Source organism: Dasypus novemcinctus, chromosome X (assembly GCF_030445035.2).
Source record: "Dasypus novemcinctus isolate mDasNov1 chromosome X, mDasNov1.1.hap2, whole genome shotgun sequence".
NCBI classification, from domain to species: domain Eukaryota; kingdom Metazoa; phylum Chordata; class Mammalia; order Cingulata; family Dasypodidae; genus Dasypus; species Dasypus novemcinctus.
In genome coordinates this window covers 128,144,211-128,162,987 of record NC_080704.1, presented here as the reverse complement: position 1 = coordinate 128,162,987, position 18,777 = coordinate 128,144,211, and the positions used below count along the sequence as shown (strand labels likewise).

Below are 18,777 nucleotides of genomic sequence, written 5' to 3'. Positions count from 1 at the left end.
TCATGAACATATGGCTCCTGCCTGGCCCCTGTGAGCACTGAAGTTTGCAACCTTGGGAATAGATAAAACACAAATTGAATAGATAAGACACACTGAATAATCAACCTCTGAATAAGTGATTGCATTAGTTTCCTATAAATGTCTTTAACAAATTACCACAAACCTGCTGGCATAAAACAATGCAAATTTATTTTCTTAAAGTTCTCTAAATTAGAAGTCTGACACAGGTTTCACTGAGCTCAAAGTCAAGGTGCTTGAATCTCAACAGCGCTGCAACACCTGCTCTCCAGTTCACTGGACCCTCCCAGGGTAACTAAGGAGATGATGATGGACAAGAACCATCCCAAGGAACAGAGTCTGCAACTGCAAGCAAGGTAGTCCCATCCATCTGCCCCATCCCTCTCAATTAGAGGCAGAGTGGCATCACCATCCCAGAATCCTCAGGATTGGGGAGTGAAAACGAGGGACTAGAGTAGACTTACTGGTATTCTACTACAGACTTATTGTGATTCTAGCAATGGAAAAACTGTTATCATTGATGTGGAGACAGTGGCCACTGGAGATTCTGCGGAGAGCGAAAGGGAAAATAGGTGTTATGTGGGGGCATTTTGGGGACTTGGGAACTGTTCTGAATGACTTTGCAATGACAGATACAGGCCATTATATATCTTGTCATAACTCACAAAATTGTGCAGGAGAGAGTATAAACTACAGAGTAAACTATAATCCACACTTAGAGGCAATGCTCCAAAATGTGTTCATCAATTGTAACAAATGTACCACACTAACGAAGGATGTTGTTAATGTGGGAAAATGTGGCAGGGGTACGGAGCAGGGCATATGGGAATTCCCTATATTTTTTATGTAACATTTATATAATCTATCTTTTTTAGAAAAATAAGTATATTATAAAAAAAAAAAGTGCTGGCAAAGCTGCATTCCCTTATCATAGTTCTAGGACTGAATCTGTTTCCTTGCAATCTGCAGTTTCAAGAAGCTACCAACATTCCTTGACTCATGGCCCCCGCCCCCTTCCCTCCATCTTCAAAGCCAGCAATATAGCATCTCTCTGATCACTCTTCCATAGAATCTCTTTCCACATCTCTTTCTTTGACCCTTCCTCTCCTGCCTCCCTTTTGCACTTTAATTTTTTTTTTCATTTTGAAATAATTTCAAACTCACAGGGCACTTGCAAAAATAAATACAAACCCTATATAGAGAACTCCAACACACCCGCAAACCCCCAGATATCCAGATCCACCAATTTTAATATTTTACCATAACATTCTATCTATTTCTGAACATTTGAGAGCAGGATGCACACATCATACTCCTTGAACTCATAATACTTCACATATATTTCCTACAAACAAGGATACTCACTTATGTAATCACCTTAACTATAGTTATCAAATTCAAGAAATTTAGCATTGATATAAAGCTTAGAATCTGTACTCCACTTTTTTTCTTATGTCCAAATAATGTTGATCTGAGTCTTTCCTCCTCCATTATTAGATCCCATCCAGGGTCATGAAACTACACTTAGTTGTCATCATCTCTTTAGTTTCTCTTTTTCATTTTTTTTAAATTGTGGAAACACATATACAACATAAATCTTCCCATTCCAACCCCTCCCAAGAATTCAGTGGGATTAATCACGTTCACAACTTTGTAGTACCCTCTCCACCATCCATTACTAGAACTTTCCATTTACCAAAAGCAGACCCTATATTCATTTTGCTTTAACTCCCTGCCACACCCATCCCTGGTAATCTGTACTCTTTCTGTCTCTTTGAGTTTCCATATTCTGATATTTTCTTTGTGGTTACCATGGGGCTTAAATTTAACATCCTCAATCTAAAACAAGCTTGTGTGCTTTGATACCATCGTAACAACTTCAACAGAAGACATAAATGTTCTTATATCCCTCTGCCCCCCACCTTTATGAAGTTTCTTGTCACAAATTACATATTTATACATTGCAAACCAAATCACTGATTCACCCTTACATTTTATGCCTTTGTCTTTTACATCCTTTAGCAAGTAAAACATGGAGTGACAATAGTACTGGTATTTCTAATTACTCACGTCCTTGTCTTTACTGGACATCTTTAGTTCTTCATGTGGTCTCAATCAACTGTCTAGTGACCTTTTCTTTCAACCTACAGAACTTCCTTTAGCATCTCTTATAGGGCTGGTCTAGTACTGACAAAGTCTCTCTGCTTCTGCTTATCTGGAAATTTCTTGATCACTCCCTCATTTTCAAAAGACAGTTTTGCCATATATAGAATTCTTGTTTGGCAATTATTTGCTTTAGCACATCAAATGTCTTGTCACTGTCTTCTTGCCTCCATGGTTTCTGATGAGAAATCAATACTTAATCATATTGAGGCACCCGTGTATGTGACATGTTGCTTCCTTGTCTTTATAGCTTTCAGAATTCTCTATCTTTGGCATTTGACAGTTTGATTACACATGGTGCAGTGTGGGTCCATTTGGGCTTATCCTTTTTAGAGTGAGTTGAGCATCTTGGATATGTATAATAATGTCTTTTGTTAAATTTGGTTAAGTTCTCAGCCATTATTTATAATTTGAATATTCTCCCTGCCTCTCTCTCTCTTCTCCTTCTGGGCACTTTGTGTACACTGTCATGCTGACAGTATCCCACATGTTCCTCAGGCTCTATTCACCTTTTTTTTTTTTTTTTTACGATTCATTTTTTTATTTGTCGCTCTCACCTTCCCCCCCCCCCCCGCCCCGCCCCTGCCCCAGTTGTCTGTTCTCTGTGTCCATTCGCTGTGTGTTCTTCTGTGTCTGCTTGGATTCCTGTCAGCAGCACCGGGAATCTGTGTCTCTTTTTGTTGCATCATCTTCCTGCGTCAGCTCTCTGTATATGCGGCGCCACAACTGGCCAGGCTGAACTTTCTTTTGCACTGGGAGGCTCTCCTTACAGGGCGCAACCCTTGCACGTGGGGCTCCCCTACATGGGGGACACCCCTGTGTGACACGGCACTCCTTGTGCCCATCAGCACTGCACATGGGCCAGCTCCACACGGGTCAAGGAGGCCCTGGGTTTGAACCATAGACCTTCCATGTGGTAGGTGCATGCTCTATCTGTGGAGCCAAGTCCACTTCTCTGTTCACTTTTTTCATTCTTTTTTCTTTCTTCTCCTCAGTCTGAAAGATTTCAATGGCTTTACCTTCAATTTCACTGATTCTTTCTTCTGACAGATCCAATCTGCTGTTGAATCCCTCTAGGGAGTTTTTCATTTCTATTGTTGTGGTCTTCAGTCTGTTTCCTTTTCCTCATTTTCATCTCTCTGTGTTCATCTATAATTTTCCTGATCTCCCTTAGGTTTTTGTCCATGTTTTCCTTTAGCATTTGAGCATATTTAGGACTATTTTTAGAAAGCTTTTGTCTGGAATTCCTCAGGTGTAATCCTCCCCCTTGATTGTCTCTAATGTTTTAATCTTCTCCTTTGCCTGGGCCATGGCTTCCTGTTTCTTTGTATGTTTTGGTAATCCTTTGTTGAAATCTGGGCAATGTGATACGTTATTGTGTTATTGCTGGAATTTAGACTCTGAGGCATCTGTTCCTTAAACTTATATCCAGCTAGTGTTGTGACTGAGATTTCCTTGAATGCTAGGAGCAAAATAATAAACTTTCCAAGTCTTTATAGATTGACCTGTGTGAGCACTCTTCTTTAGAGGTTATCCTAATACGGTAAGTTCAGCGAATAACTCTAGGACAAAGTATTTGGGTCTCCCAAGTCCTTTCTGTGCATGTGTCATGTCTTGGGCATTCACAGTTGGCTCTAGGAATTCCCCTGCTTACACAGGTATGACTGTTCATCCTTTCCCTAGAAAACAGTTTCCTCCCAGTCCTGGGCACTGCACTGTAGGTCTCAGAGCCAGCAATCCCTTGCCCCAGGCTTGACCAAAACGTTCTGTAGAAGAGTTCCATGAGCTGTCTTCCACATGCGGGGCAAGTTCTCGAGAGCAAGTCCATTAGACCACCACCAGATTGGACCAGATATTCATGTTCCCAGTAAGTGCACGAGGGTTATGCTTTTCCCTTTGGAACTGGGACTAGGGATCCACACTGGTAGCAGGGGCCAGCTCCTTACCAAAAAGGTGAGGGTTGCGGGAGGGGCCAGCGAGACTACCATGAGATCCTACCACTTTTAAGTAGTCTTATTTTTTAAACTTTTTAATTGAAGTTTACCAATCATACATGAAAATATATAAACAATAAGTGTATAATAAAAGCTGTGAATTTACAAAACAAACATGCATAAAATCATAGAGGGGGTCTCATATATCACATCACCACCAACACCTTACATTGCTGTGAAACATTTGTTACAAACTATGAAAGAGCATCATCAAAATATTACTACTAATTATACCTCATATCTTACATTTGGCGTCTTGTCCCCCAACACAATCAATTATTAACATTCTATATTAGTATATATTTGCTATCATTCAGGAGAAAATGTTCTCGTATTTGCCCTGGTAACCACAGTCCATTCTCCACCACTGGATTCCTTGTGTTATACAGTCCCATGCTTGGTAGAATCCTCTCAAAGTGTACACTCAGTGGCTGCCATTTTCATCACAGAGTTATGCTGTTATTACCTCAATTTTAGAACTTCCATTACTCCAAAAGGAAAAATCCCATAACCCCTTATATGCCCTATTGTTGTCCTTTAGTATTGAAATAATATCTTCTTGTAATTGCTGCAAAATATATTACTGTTAACTACTGTCCATAAGTTAAATTATTAGTAATTTTCCCATGTATCTCAATATTGCTAGCGCTTCATAAAAGAGCATTCTTATATTTACGTTATTAACCACAATCTTCGTCTACCACCGAAATCACTGTCATACATTCCCTAGATTCTCTAGTTTTCTTTCAATTGACATTTATTTCCACATATTATCCCTTTCATTTATAAATCAGCAGTGTTATACTCACTATAACGTGTTACTATCAACTCTATTCATTTCCACACTTTTACAATTAACCTTATTAATAATGCAGCATACATTAAGCATCAAGCTCCCATTCTCAACCCACATTCTAATTCCTAGTAACCTATACTCCAGAGATTATTCCATGAATTTAATCATTGTATTTAGTACACATTAAAGAGACCATACAATATTTGTCCTTTTGTGTCTGGCTTATTTCACTCAATATAATATCTTCTAGGTTCATCCATGTTGTCATATGCATCTCAATTTTATTTCTTCTTACAGCTGAAGAGTATTCCATTGTATGTATATATCACATTTTATTTATCCAGTCATCAGTTAATGGACATTTGGCCTGGTTCCATATTTTAGCATTTGTGAATAAGGCTGCTATGAGTGTTGGTGTGCCAATCAGCTCGTGTCCTTGCTTTCAGTTCTTCAGAATATATTCCTGGTAAAAGTACTGCTGGATCATACGGCAGTTCTTTACTTAGCTTCTTAAGGTACTGCCAAACTGTCTTCCCCAGAGGCTGCACTATTCTACATTCCCACCAACAGTGAAGGAATGCTCTTATATCTCCACATTCTCTCCAGCACTTGTAGTTTTCTGCTTTTTTTTTTTTTAATAATGGCCACTCTATAAGGTGTGAAATGATATATCACTGTAGTTTTGATCTGCATTTCCCTAACAGCTAGTGATGTTGAGCATTTTTTCATGTGCTTTTTGACCATTTGTACTTCCTCTTTGGAGAAATGACTAGTCAAATCTTTTGCCCATTTTTAAATTGGATTGCTTGTCTTATCATTGAGTTGGATGATCTCTTTATATAACATGGATATCAAACCATTATCAAGTATGTGGTTTCCAAATATTTTCTCCCAGTGAGTAGGCTGACTTTTTACTTTCTTGACAAAGTCTTTTGAAGAACAAAAAGTGTTTAATTTTGAGGAGGTCCTATTTATCTATTTTTCCTTTTGTTGTTCATGTTTTGGTATAAGGTTTAAGAAACTACCACCTACCACAAGATCTTGAAGATGTTTTCCTGTAATTTCTTCTAGGAGTTTTATGGTTATAGCTTTTATATTTAGATCCTTGATCCATTTTGAGCTAATTTTTGTATAAGGTATGAGATAAGGGTCCTCTTTCTTTTGGATATGGATATCCAGTTCTCCCAGCACAATTTGTTGACTAGACTGTTCTGGCCCAGCTGGGTGGGCTTGATAGCCTTGTCAAAAATCACTTGACTGTAGATGTGAGGTTCTATTTGAGTTCTCATTTGGGTTCCATTGGTCAATCTATCGTTATGCCAGTACCATTAAGTAGACTTTTTCTTGATTCAGCACTTTACCTTGTTACTGCAAGTCTGTTTTCTGAAGCTTTGAGAAAGATGTTGCTGCCAGTTCTTGCTGGCTATTCAAAGATTCTTAGAAGAATGCAGCCCTGAAGCTTCTCACTCTGCCATCTTGATCAGGGTGGAGCCGCCTCCATCTTCCACTTTTAAAGATCCTTGTGATAACATTGGAGCCACCCAGATAATCCAGGATAATCTCTGTATCTGTTGATCAGCAACCTTAATTCCCCTCTGCCGTGTAAGATAACAGATGCACAGGTTCCAGGGAATAAGACTTGAGCATTTTGGGGGACCCATTATTCTGCCTACCATACCAATCAATCTATACTTCATAAAATTATGAAAGAACAGGTGGAGTGGACATCACCATCCCAGCATCCCAGGGTCCACAGAATGGAGGAATAAAATATGCATTAGAGTGGACCCACTGATATTCTACTATAAAACTATTGTGACTAGTAAGAGAAGAAACTGTATCATTGATGTGGAGAAAGTGGCCACAGTAGTTGATGAGGTCAGGGAGAGGGAAGAAGAGAAGTGATGTGAGGGAACTTTTGGGACCTGGAGTTGTCCTAAATGATATTGCAGGGTCAGATGTTGGACTTTATATATCCTGCCATAACCTACTGAATGGACTGGGGGATAGTGTGAACTACAGGGTAAACTATTATCTATGTGTTGCAGCAGTGCTCCAAAATGTGTTCACCGAGTGTGATGAGTGTGCCACAATCATGGAGGAGGTTGTTGGTGTGGGAGGAGTGGGGTGGGGGGTATATGGGAACCTCTTGTATTTTTTTAATGTAACATTTTTTGTGTGATGTATATATCTTCAAAAAAATACAATTTACAAAAATGATGGGGTGGGGGACAGGGAGCGGAGTATATGGGAACCACTTATGTTTTTTTTGTTTTTTAATGTAACGTTCTTTGTGATCTATTAACTTTAATTTAAAAAATGTAAAAAATAAAATAAAATAGACACTTTCCACAGGTGACTGTATTTTGATTTACAGTATATCAGCTTCCAAAAAAGTTTCATATAAAGCAAATTACAATTTTAAATCACTAGAGAAACTCATTCATTCTGTGGTGAATTGTTTTGTAAAGATAATTTCTTTTTTCTTTTTTTTTTTTTTTTTTAATTTTTTTATTTTTTATTGACTTTGTAATAATATTACATTAAAAATATATATGTGAGGTCCCATTCAACCCCACCCCCCCACCCCCCCTCTCCCCCCCCCCCCAACAACACTCGTTCCCATCATCATGACACATCCATTGGATTTGGTAAGTACATCTTTGGGCACCTCTGCACCTCATATACATTGGTTCACATCATGGCCCATACTCTCCTCTATTCCATCATGTAGGCCCTGTGAGGATTTACAATGTCCGGTGATTACCTCTGAAGCACCATCCAGGGCAGCTCCATGTCCCGAAGACGCCTCCACCTCTCATCTCTTCCTGCCTTTCCCCATACCCTTTGTCCATTATGTCCACTTTTCCCAATCCAATGCCACCTCTTCTATGTGGACACTGGATTGGTTGTGTCCATTGCACCTTTATGTCAAGAGGAGGCTCAGATTCCACCTGGATGCTGGATGCAATCCTCCCATTTTCAGTTGTAATCACTCTAGGCTCCATGGTGTGGTGGTTGTCCTTCTTCACCTCCATCTTAGCTGAGTGTGGTAAGTCCAATAAATCAGATTGTAGGTGCTGGAGTCTGTTGAGGCTCAGGATCTGGCTATCACATTGTCAGTCCAGAGATTCAAATCCCCTAAATATATCTTAAACCCCAACATTAACTGCACCTCCAGCACATTAGCATGAAAGTCTTATGAAGGGAGATCCCATCTGAGTCCAGATTCATCACACATAAACACCATTTCCAAAGAGGGGCCATCTGCCCTGGTAGTTAACCCCATCGGCCATGACCATAACTCCCATGGGTCTCTTTAGCCCTCAAAGGAACCAATATCTGGGGGTTGTATCTGCTTTAAGATAATTTCTTAATGTCCTGTTTTATCAATCCAGATTTACTTAATGTTCGGCTAAAGATTACGTATGGGTAAAACATTTTAATATTTTGAGAATGTTAGGGGGGAAAGGAATGGAGTAAAAACTATAGAACCACTTTCTGACAATCTGCACAGAATTATAAGCTTCACACATGCATTTCCAAACATGATATTGCTGATGGGAGATGCATTAATATAAAGACTTGAGTCTCACTTGCTCACTGGTGATCACCTATAGTGTACTGGTTAAGAGCACAGGCTGTAGCAGCAGTCTGCTTAGGTTCAAATCCCACTTCTGAAAACTTGAAGCTGTTTGACCTTGGGTTAGTCACTGAACTCTGGGCCTCAGTTTCCATATTTGTAAACTACAAACAAAAGTAGGATCCATCTTAGAGTTGCCATGAAAAGTAAAGAAGATACAGAATACAAAGCACATAGTATGGTGCCTGAAACATAATAAGTTCTCAATAAATGATTTATCTTATCATTTGCTGAGGCCCATACTTAGGTGTAGGAGACCTACAGGAAAGCATCCAAATTGGATTCACTATTTTCAGGACTTGAAAATGAAAATAAGAACAGGTCAGGACCAATTAAATGGAAAGCAGTAGGCAAAATAGCAAATTAATATAAAACTTGAATCTTCCCTTGATAGACACCCATCGTTTCTGCTTGCATGCTATGTGAAAGATAGGATGACCTTTAATACTTAATGGAAGTGTGAATCAGCCTCAATGAACCATATTATGTTATACTGAATAACTGAAAGAACAAGTTCTATTTGGTGTCAGAGAATAATTTGCTTTTCTGCTCAGACTCTTCAAGTAGCTTATTTTTTCTTTTGGATTTTAATGATTTTTCATGGCCTTCCAAACAAAGGCTACCTTATGTCTGAGGCATTCAAGGTCCTGCACAATTTTATCCCTTTCTATGTTTCTATCTTTGTCTTGCACAAACCTCTTACACAAACTCACTATTCTGGCCAAACTACAAAACTTTCTGGCTAGGCTATTTTGGTACTGCTTTGTATAATAGTTAATTTGGCACATTTCCTATCTATGCTAAAGACTAGCTGGAAGCCAGGAACCCCGCCTTAGACACTGATATATTTTCCCACAGGGACCAGCATGCAATAGACACTTAATTAATACTTGCTGAATAAGTGAAATAGCCTACCCTTCCACTCATTAAATTCATTTCCTAGTGTAGGAACCTTTGGTTCCCTTTTATTTTTTTCATTTTCAGAGCTATTGTCTTCATTCAATTGATAGCCTTGTTTTTTTAAAGTTCCTGATTCCAAAGATAGTAATTACATTTCTCTAGAAATTTGCACTTCCTAATTTATTCTGAGGTTGGATTTTTTAAAATTCCATATGTCTGTAAGAATATTTATTAGAGAAGGATTATTTTGCTGGAGCTCACTGTAAAATTAAGTATTCTTTGAAGACAGGTTATTTGTGGCAATATTCTTAAAATAACGAAATGATATAATAGCTACTTCTTACCTTCATGGTAACCGTGATGGTGCTATTTACATTTGCTTTATGTAACCAGCCTTGTTTAATCACACCACCCTTCTGAGAACATAAAGATGATGAATCCTGAAACAAAGCAAAAACCAGAGTAAGACAGCAGCCAGCCAGCCATCTACTCAAACTTTATGGGGGGCATAGAACTAGCCCCTGCCCCATTTCCCCATTTTCTAATTAAAGCATAAAGTACACCCTTTCCCTAAAGATTACACCTGAAACTGTTGACTGTAGAATGAAAGGCTCTGTGCTGTGCACATAGTAGGCACTCAATATTTACTAAATGATACAGGAACACCTTCTGCATTATATAAAGTATGCCTCAATATAACACAGTAATCTGGCCATCTGTCTCCAAGAGTGATCAATCTGGCAAAAGCATGAAGATGAATCACCATACCATACCACATGCCTTACATGGGAAAGGTAGCTTCACAAGCATGTCCCACAGGTGAAGAAAATATTTATATCCAAATCACAGCCTGTTTCACTTGGATTTTTCTAAATCCCATTTGGAAAGGCAACATTTAAAAATTTTTTAAGCACTCTATTTGAAAGCTGACCACAGATCGTTCAAAAACAATTCCTTCCCAATCATCTGTTCTTATGGAACTCCACTGAAAATCTCTCTCTGCAGAAATGACCTCAAAGAAACCAGCGTAGTTGCCGCCATCCTTACCTCATCTTTCTCACAGTCCTCATCAATCTCAAACACATGATTGGGAATCTTTTCTGGTCTCAGAGATTTGCTAAAAAAAATGCAAGATAGTTGTCTTAGACACTGAGCAGAAAAGAGAAAAAGCAATGCAAGATATGAAGACTCAATTCCTCCTTTCACAAACAAGAAAATGCCAACACATAATGAGAAATCAGTTTCTCCTTTCCAGACTCAGATTCTCTCCTTCCTTTGATTAAACTTACATTAATTTTTATAGGAGGACTCCCATACGTGCAGTTAGCAGCCAAGAAATAACTCAGCACAGGTACTCAATGCCTTGTCAGGGAGGATAGAAGTTGCTAAGGAATGTGTGACAGAGCTGTTAGTCATGGCAGAACAGTACGGTATCCTTCCCAGATCATAAAGCAACATAGTGCAATTCTGGCTCTTCCATTTGCTTGATGTATGATCTTGGACTCATCATCTCAGCTCTTTAGGACTCAGTTTAGTTTTCTCCTCTGGAAAAGTGCTTTGAAAACTACAAAAGGCTGTACAATGTCTTATTTCTCCTCTATTCTTTCTAAAACAATACATTTTTGATACCCTCTGAGGTTAGTGGTATTAGAGATTAGAAAAGCAAGGCTCAAACAGGTTGATGATGCCAAGGTCATCAAGCTAAGTAGCAGAAAGTAGATTTGAAACCCTACAGTCTAGCTCTTGGGCCTGTGTATTCACCGCAGTCCTCCAACTCAACCGAAAGAGACACACTTTTGGAAACCTGTTCCTCTATGCCTGAAACACAATGCGCTAAATGTGTAACAGGAAATGACATTTTAAATATTATCAACTTTAACACCAAGATGAAGACTCAATGACAGGAACATATTCAGTGGCTTGATGTTGATCCTAGTACAAAAGGAAAAGGGGGCAAAAATACAATGAGACATATAGGATTAAAATGTCAAATCTTAAAAAAAAAAAAGAGTCCTTCGAGCTGATGTGCATGTAATTACTGATATATTTCTGGATGGAGACAGAACACCCTGGAAGTAGGAAGCATTTACCACTGTTATCTGCCTCTGAAAGGTGTGGTGCAGACATTAGAAACCCATGTACTAGAGCAGTGATGGCAAATCCTAAAGGATGAACAGCAGGCCACATTTAGGCAGACTGCAGGAGAACTGTGAGAGCACACCATGTTGTCAATGGCTAAAAATTTTTTTTTCAAGGGATGACCTGGAGTCATTAAGTTGAGCCAAGTATCTTCTAGCTTTTTCACTCAAGTATCTTCTAGCTTTTTCACTGATACCCCTGGAAAATGCTCACTACATTATCCAGAATCAAAGAAAGATTATTTTATGGTCAATGTAGATGTACCAAAGCCAAAAAGACATTTGAGCATTTTGGAAAGAATTTCAGTGAGGCAGGTTAAAACATTAAATTAACCAAAATACTGCATTTGCCAAACATGCTATTTGAGTTCTGCCTTATTATAAATTGTAACTGAGGTGTTTCACAGTGGCAAAAATAGGTACAAGTCTAATAATTCTCCTCTTGAATATTTCCCTTACCACGGCAACATTCGAAAGTCCCCAGAGAAGTCTTCATACTTGTAGTTCACCACATGCCAATCTGTGCTGTAGGTTTTAATACACTAAAAGAAAATAGGAATCTAATTAAAGATAGAAATATAGAAAAGTACACACACATCTACTTTGTTTTTAATAGAAAAATATAATTTTTTTTCTATTTTTTTAAAATGTTACATTCAAAAAATGTAAGCGGTCCCCATATACCCCCCACCCCCTTCACCCCATTCTTCCCACATCAACAACCTCTTTCATCATCATGGCACATTCATTGCATTTGGTGAATACATTTTGGGGCACTACTGCACCACATGGATAGTGGTTTACACTGCAGTTTACACTCTCTTCCAGTCCACCCAGCAGGCCATGGGAGAACACACAATGTCCAGCATCTGTCCCTGCAGTACCACTCAGGACAACTCCAAGTCCTGAAAATGCCCCTACATCATCTACTTTTTAAAAGCCGGATAAGCTGGCAGACTATGTTTTGTAATCTTTTGTTGAAACCTGGACATTTTGATATTTAAATCAAATATTTGATATTTATTGCTGGAATTTACACTTTTTACACTTGTATCTAGTTAGTCTTAGGACAGTATTCCTTGAATGTGAGAGGATAACAATTAAAAAGGGGAGGGGGGAAAATTTTCTCAGTCTTTGCAGATCGGTCTGTGCCAGCAATCTTCTTCAGAGCTTAGCCATACAGTGAGTTTAGAGAATAGCTTGAGGCCAAAGCATAGGGTCCTCCAGGTCCTTTCTCTGCATGCGTCCTGTCTTGTGCATGTGTATGTTGGCCCTAGGATTGCTTCAGTTTACATGGACACAAACGTCCCTCCCCTCTACCCTAGAAAATGCTTCCTCACAGCCCCAGGCAGGACACGATATATATATACACGATATATATATACGTCCCACAACCATCAAACTTTTGCCCTAGGCAGCTATGATTTGACTGCTCTCCACAGATTTCTGTAGAACTCTGTGAGCTACCCCAACAAGCAGGGCAAGTTCTGGGAAGGCAAGCCTGCGACTAGAATCCTGGTTCAGTCCTTCACACTGCCACCAGATAGTGTACACAGACATACATACTCCCAGTACGTGGTGCAAGGTTTACTCTGCTTCCTCTGGAACCAGGACTAGCAACCCACACTGGGCTCTGCACCAAGCCAGTGAAGGAAGCAGAAAGGGCCACAAGAGCCTACCACTTTTAAGCTGCCTTTTTGTTGAGGCACTCACCCTGTTACTTCAAACTTCTAACTGGTTTCTGGAGCTATGAGAAGGTTGTTTCAGCCAGTTCTTGCTGCTTTTTCAAAGTTTCTGTCAAAGGATGGAGCCATGAAGGGTCTCACTCTACCATCTTGATCAGGGGGGTTTGAACTTTGCCTTTTTAAAAGATTACTCTGGTTGTTGTATGGAGTGTGGAGTTCTGGGGATCGGAATACCCTGGCAGGGAAGTGGCTGTAGCTCAACCAATTGGGCTCCTGTCTTCCATATGGGAGACCCTGGGTTCAGATCCCAGGGCCTCCTCGTGAAGGCAACCTGGCTCACGCCCACGGAGAGCTGATGGCCCGTGCCCACAGAGAGCTGGTGAGGCAAGATAACACAACAAAGGGAGACAACAGACACAGAAGAACATGCAGCGAATGGACACGGAGAGCTGACAGCAAGCAAGCAGCAAGGGGTGGGGGGGGGATAAATAAATTAAAAAATAAATCTTTAAAAAAAAAAAGAATACCCTGGCAGACGTTTTTTTAAACTTGGTATTGACTATGAAGGGGTATAATTTATATATAGATATATATATTTTTTAAAGATTTTATTTATTTTCCCACTTCCCCTCCTATCCTGCTGTTTTTACTGCCTGTACCCATTCAATGATCTTCTATATCTAATTCTCTTTTTGTCTTCTATTCTGGTCTTTCTCCTCTAGAATTCACTGGGATTCAATCCTGGAGACCTCTGATGTGGAGAGAGGTTCCCTGTCAATTGCCACACCTCAGTTCTTGGTCTCTGCTGTGCTTCACCTTGACTCTCCCCTTCATCTCTTTTGTTGCATCACTATTTTGCTGCATGACTCACTTGTGCAGGCACTGGCTCACTCCGTGGACACTTGGCTTGCTACGTGGGCACTGGCTCACCACACGGGTACCCAAGTGGGCACTAGGCTCGCTGTATGGGCATTTGCACGGGCACTTGGCTCACTGCACAGGCACTCACACAGGCACTTTTGTGGGCACTCGACTCACCATGAAGGCACTGGCTTACCATGTAGGCACGCTTTCTCTCCTTCTTTCACCAGGAGGCCGCAGGGATCGAACCCAGGTCCTCCCATATGATACGCAGAGGCCTTATTACTTGAGCCACATGCCCTTCCCCTGGCAGACTTTTAAAATCAATCTGGAAAATGTTGGTAATGGGTTCTTCCTTTGAGGAATAATTACGTTCTCTCTAAACCAACTGGCTGCAGTAAATCTCAATTCATATGCCCTTCTGTAAACTCTGACTCCAAATCCTGAGAGTACTCAAATCCAAATGAAAAAGACTAAACATAATTTATTTGTGAAACTATTTAAGCTATATCCTTTTTATCACATTATATAGATTTGCTACATAGTTAAGTTATAGGAATGTTGTTTTATATTTACATCTAAAAGAAACATACTTAAAAGTATATAATTAACATTCTTCTGTGGGCTTTGAGGCTCTTACCTCTTTGACAAACAAACTCTGGGCCCTTTTTTCAGCATCTTCTGGTACAGTGGACTGCACCGTTCTGCGCTGACGACTTATCACTGAGATCTAAAAGACAAAGAACATCCTTGCTGCTAAGAGCTTATTTAATAAATTCGGTTATTTTCTTTAAAGAAGTGCTTGTGAACTCACAGATATATCTTCCATTGGAAACATAAGCAAGTCTCTGAGCGGGTCACTGTAAATCTGGGTTTTTCTTTGGGTGACAACATTCTCGTAGTCCAGAGGCTCAACAACTTTGGTCTTTTCCTTTATAAGAGAGAAAAAAAGTTACTATGGTCAAACACAGTAGATAAGTGTGTCTACTGACTAAGGATAAATTATTTCAGAAAAGAAGGGAATATTAATATGTACTTAAAGAAGACACTTTCACAAGAGAAATATTCTCCATACCTAGACACATGTGCCAAATGCACACATACACAGACTCCTCTTTGCTAAAGGCGAGAGTTGTAGAGAAACAGCACTGTACTCTGCTTATCCGTGTGCCATCCTAAACATTCGTTTAATTTAAAGTTAAACAAAAAGTGGTATACTTGGAAGCCTGTCGGTTGGTATTTTGTGAATATGCACTAGTCACTGGGTAACTGAAAGGGAGAAAGAATCAACATTCAAATGCCTACTCAGTACAAGGCACACTGTCCAAAGGATGCATCAAGTGCCAGGACAGTTGGGGCAAGCATGGGTACTGGAGATGCTGGATCCAATGGGTAGGGCATGAAAGGGTAAGGTTCCAGGTAGCAAAGTCAGCGGATCCCTGTCAGGTTTCCAGGCCACCTAGCCATTGACAGTTGGGCCCCAGCCTGAGGTAAAGGGTATAAGAAGCAGGGTCATTGACTTAGAGGCTTCTAGGATATGATTGGTAAGTGTAATAATAATGGTTAGCACTTATTGAGCCCTTTCTATATACCAGGCACCGTGCTAAGTGCTTTCTGTACATTTTCTCAAGAAATATTCATAATAATAATGATATATGTTTAATCATTACCCCCATTTTACAGATGAGGAAGCAGTCTTCAGGTTAAGTAACTAGCTCACCTTCAGAGCTGGGATAAACTCAGGTTCGTTGCAACAAAAGCTCTGCTCTTTCCATATCACACAGCCTTTCCTCCCCTCAGAAATACATAAAGATACTAATGCATGAGATACTGAGCATGCAATAGAATCTGCACCTACCCTCCCACCATTTTTTCCTCCATTGAACTTCTTACCACCATTTGATATACCATATATTTTACCTCTCTCTTTGATGGCAGGTATTTTCTTAAATTTTTTCACTAGTATAAACCCAGAATACTTCCTGGGAGCAGACAACCAATCATTGATCACTGAATGAACTTTGAGAAACTGCAGATTCAACTGGAGCCATGTCTCATACTATTCAAAAGCGAAGTGGGAGGTCATGTAGTATTTGTCCTTCAATGCCTGGGTTGCTCCACTCAACGTAAGGTTCTCAAGATTCATCCATGTTATCATATGTGTTTGTACTGTATTTGCTCTTATAGGAGAAAGTGGCCATGGTAGCTGCTGAGGGTAGGGAGAAGGAAGAAGAGATATGATGTGGGGGCATTTTCAGGACTAGGAGTTGTCCTGGGTGGTACTGCAGGGACAGCTGCTGGACATTGTATGTCCTGCCATGGCCCACTGGGTAAACTGGGGGAGAGTGTGGACTACAGTGTGGACTGTTATCCATGTGGTGCAGCAGTGCTCCAAAATGTATTCACCAAATGCAATGAATGTGCCACAGTGATGAAAGAAGTTGTTGAAGTGGGAGGAGTGGGGTGAGGGGGGTAGGGGATAGATGGGGACCACCTATATTTTTTGAATGTAACATTAAAAAAAACAAAGAAAGAAGGGGGAAAAAAAACTTAGTTAAAAAAACAAAACCAACCAGGAAAAAAAAAAGCAAAGTGGGTATATATCAGTGATGTCTAGTAATACTGTTTTACTTAAATTTTTAAAAATAATTTTATAATTAAAAACTGCATAAAGTAAGCAAATTTAAGATACATTAGAACTTAATATTATAATGGAATCAGGATATTTACATTTGTGTACATAGTATTTGTGGCAGAATCCAGTTATACTGTATCCACACAATACTTTGAAAATGGTTTTTATACACAGTTCACAATAGGTCACAGCTTTATCAAAGTTCCTTTCTCAAGGGCATCTCAATTTCTTCTATAAGATGATCTAGAAAGATTAAAGTAAACCACTCTACATTATATATCCTGCCTTAACCTACTGAATGTATTGGGAGAGAATGTGAACTACAGAGTATGGGAGGAGTGGGGTTCGGGGGGAGGGGGGTATACGGGAAACTTATATTTTTTTAATGTAACATTTTTGTGTGTGATGTATATATCTTCAAAAAAATTCAATTTACAAAAATGATGGGTGGGAGCTGGGGAGCGGGGTATATGGAACCTCTTATGTTTTTTATGTTTTTTAAATGTTTTTTTAATGTAACATTCTTTGTGATCTATTAACTTTAATTTAAAAAGTATTAAAAAAATAAAGTAAACCACTCTAATGAATGAGAATCAGTGTTCAACAAGTCTAAAATATTTCAAGTTTTAAATCTGGATTTGTCTTCTGGTTGAGGTGATAAAAAAGTTTGGATAATGGATGTTAGTGATGGTAGCACAATATTGCAAACGTAATTAACACCATTGAACTGTGTACTTGAAAGTGGTTAAAATGGGGAATTTTGGGTTGTACAAATGCTAACTGCAATTAAAAAAAATTAAGTTGAGAAGAAAATAAAGTTTGGATTTTTAGACCCATGCTTAGTAGAGCATTTCAATGAGATCCAGTCGAGCTGATCAGTCCACTTATGGTTGTGAATGCTAATGCAAAATGAGCTGAAATAGAGCAAAACTTTCCTATTTTAGGAACTTGGATTTTTCTGATAAGAAATTTTGACCCCCTTGTCCCATATCTACCATCTTTTCATGGACCCAAGCAAAAGCAAACTGTGAATACATCTTCCAGGTCTAACACTCTGATTAATTTCCCAGAAAAATTAAATGAATAAAGTTCCATTTAAGAAAACTAGCCTTAGGCACTGAAAAAAAATTTTTTAAGTATTCCTTTTGGTGCCAACTATCCTTCCAAAAAGAATGCAAAAACAGTCCGTCAAATCTCAATGCTTAACCTGTGAAATTAGCATCTGTTAAGTTCTTTCTACAATAACTTCATAAATACCTTTTTCAAGTAATTTTGAAAAACAAAAAAGCAAAAACTTCTTTCACTTCCTAATGCAGCAGTTGAATTAATATGAAAAAGCACATGTCAAAGTAAATCACTTGTTTAAATATACAGTATAAGCCTTCAGAAATAAAACAGCTCCCCAGGTGTTCTGAGGGTCATATATTCATGTCACAGAAAACAAGGTTTCACTTTTCCTTTTAAATTGGTTAAACTAAGCTTTCCTGGGTCTTCATCCTATTTCTTTTGTCAGCAATAGCTGTACACAGAAAAAGTTGGGATGCCTATTCTGGGTCACACAAAGCTTCCTCGAATAAAAGATGTAAGCCTTTGAATCAGGTTTCATCTCTATAAGAAAGAAGGAAAGGGACTGAGCTCCCCCAACCCCCATCACCATTTTCTTCTATACCCCTCCCCCAGCCACTGAAAGCAATATTCAAATTGGAAGTGGAAGAGAGGAGCTGCAGTAGGAGTCCACACCCAAAGAACTAAACTCTACATTTCCCTACAGTACAATTCAGTTTTAACTCTGCTGGTGTCAAAGACAAGGGAAACCTTTGACTTTGAGAATCATCATGATTTCTTGGTAGCTCTGCCCAGTGGTTTGTTTCCTATTTACCTTTTTAATTTTATTATTAGACTTACATAGTCACTCTAAAATAATGTTTCTATCACACAAAAAAG

General features: G+C 39.1%; 1 protein-coding gene across 4 annotated transcripts in view; it reads right to left on the bottom strand.

Annotated features, from left to right (window-relative positions):
• The window catches only part of DOCK11 (dedicator of cytokinesis 11), a 207,467-nt gene that overhangs the window by 148,593 nt on the left and 40,097 nt on the right, over nucleotides 1-18,777 (bottom strand). For all 4 annotated transcript variants that reach the window (XM_058291219.2, XM_058291220.1, XM_058291221.1 and 1 more), the window contains exons 2-6: nucleotides 15,013-15,129; nucleotides 14,839-14,928; nucleotides 12,112-12,194; nucleotides 10,562-10,631; nucleotides 9,859-9,954 (exon numbers count right to left, since the gene is read on the bottom strand). In XM_058291219.2, the coding sequence (XP_058147202.1) occupies nucleotides 9,859-9,954; nucleotides 10,562-10,631; nucleotides 12,112-12,194; nucleotides 14,839-14,928; nucleotides 15,013-15,129 (456 nt within the window). The remainder of the gene's footprint in view (nucleotides 1-9,858; nucleotides 9,955-10,561; nucleotides 10,632-12,111; nucleotides 12,195-14,838; nucleotides 14,929-15,012; nucleotides 15,130-18,777) is intronic.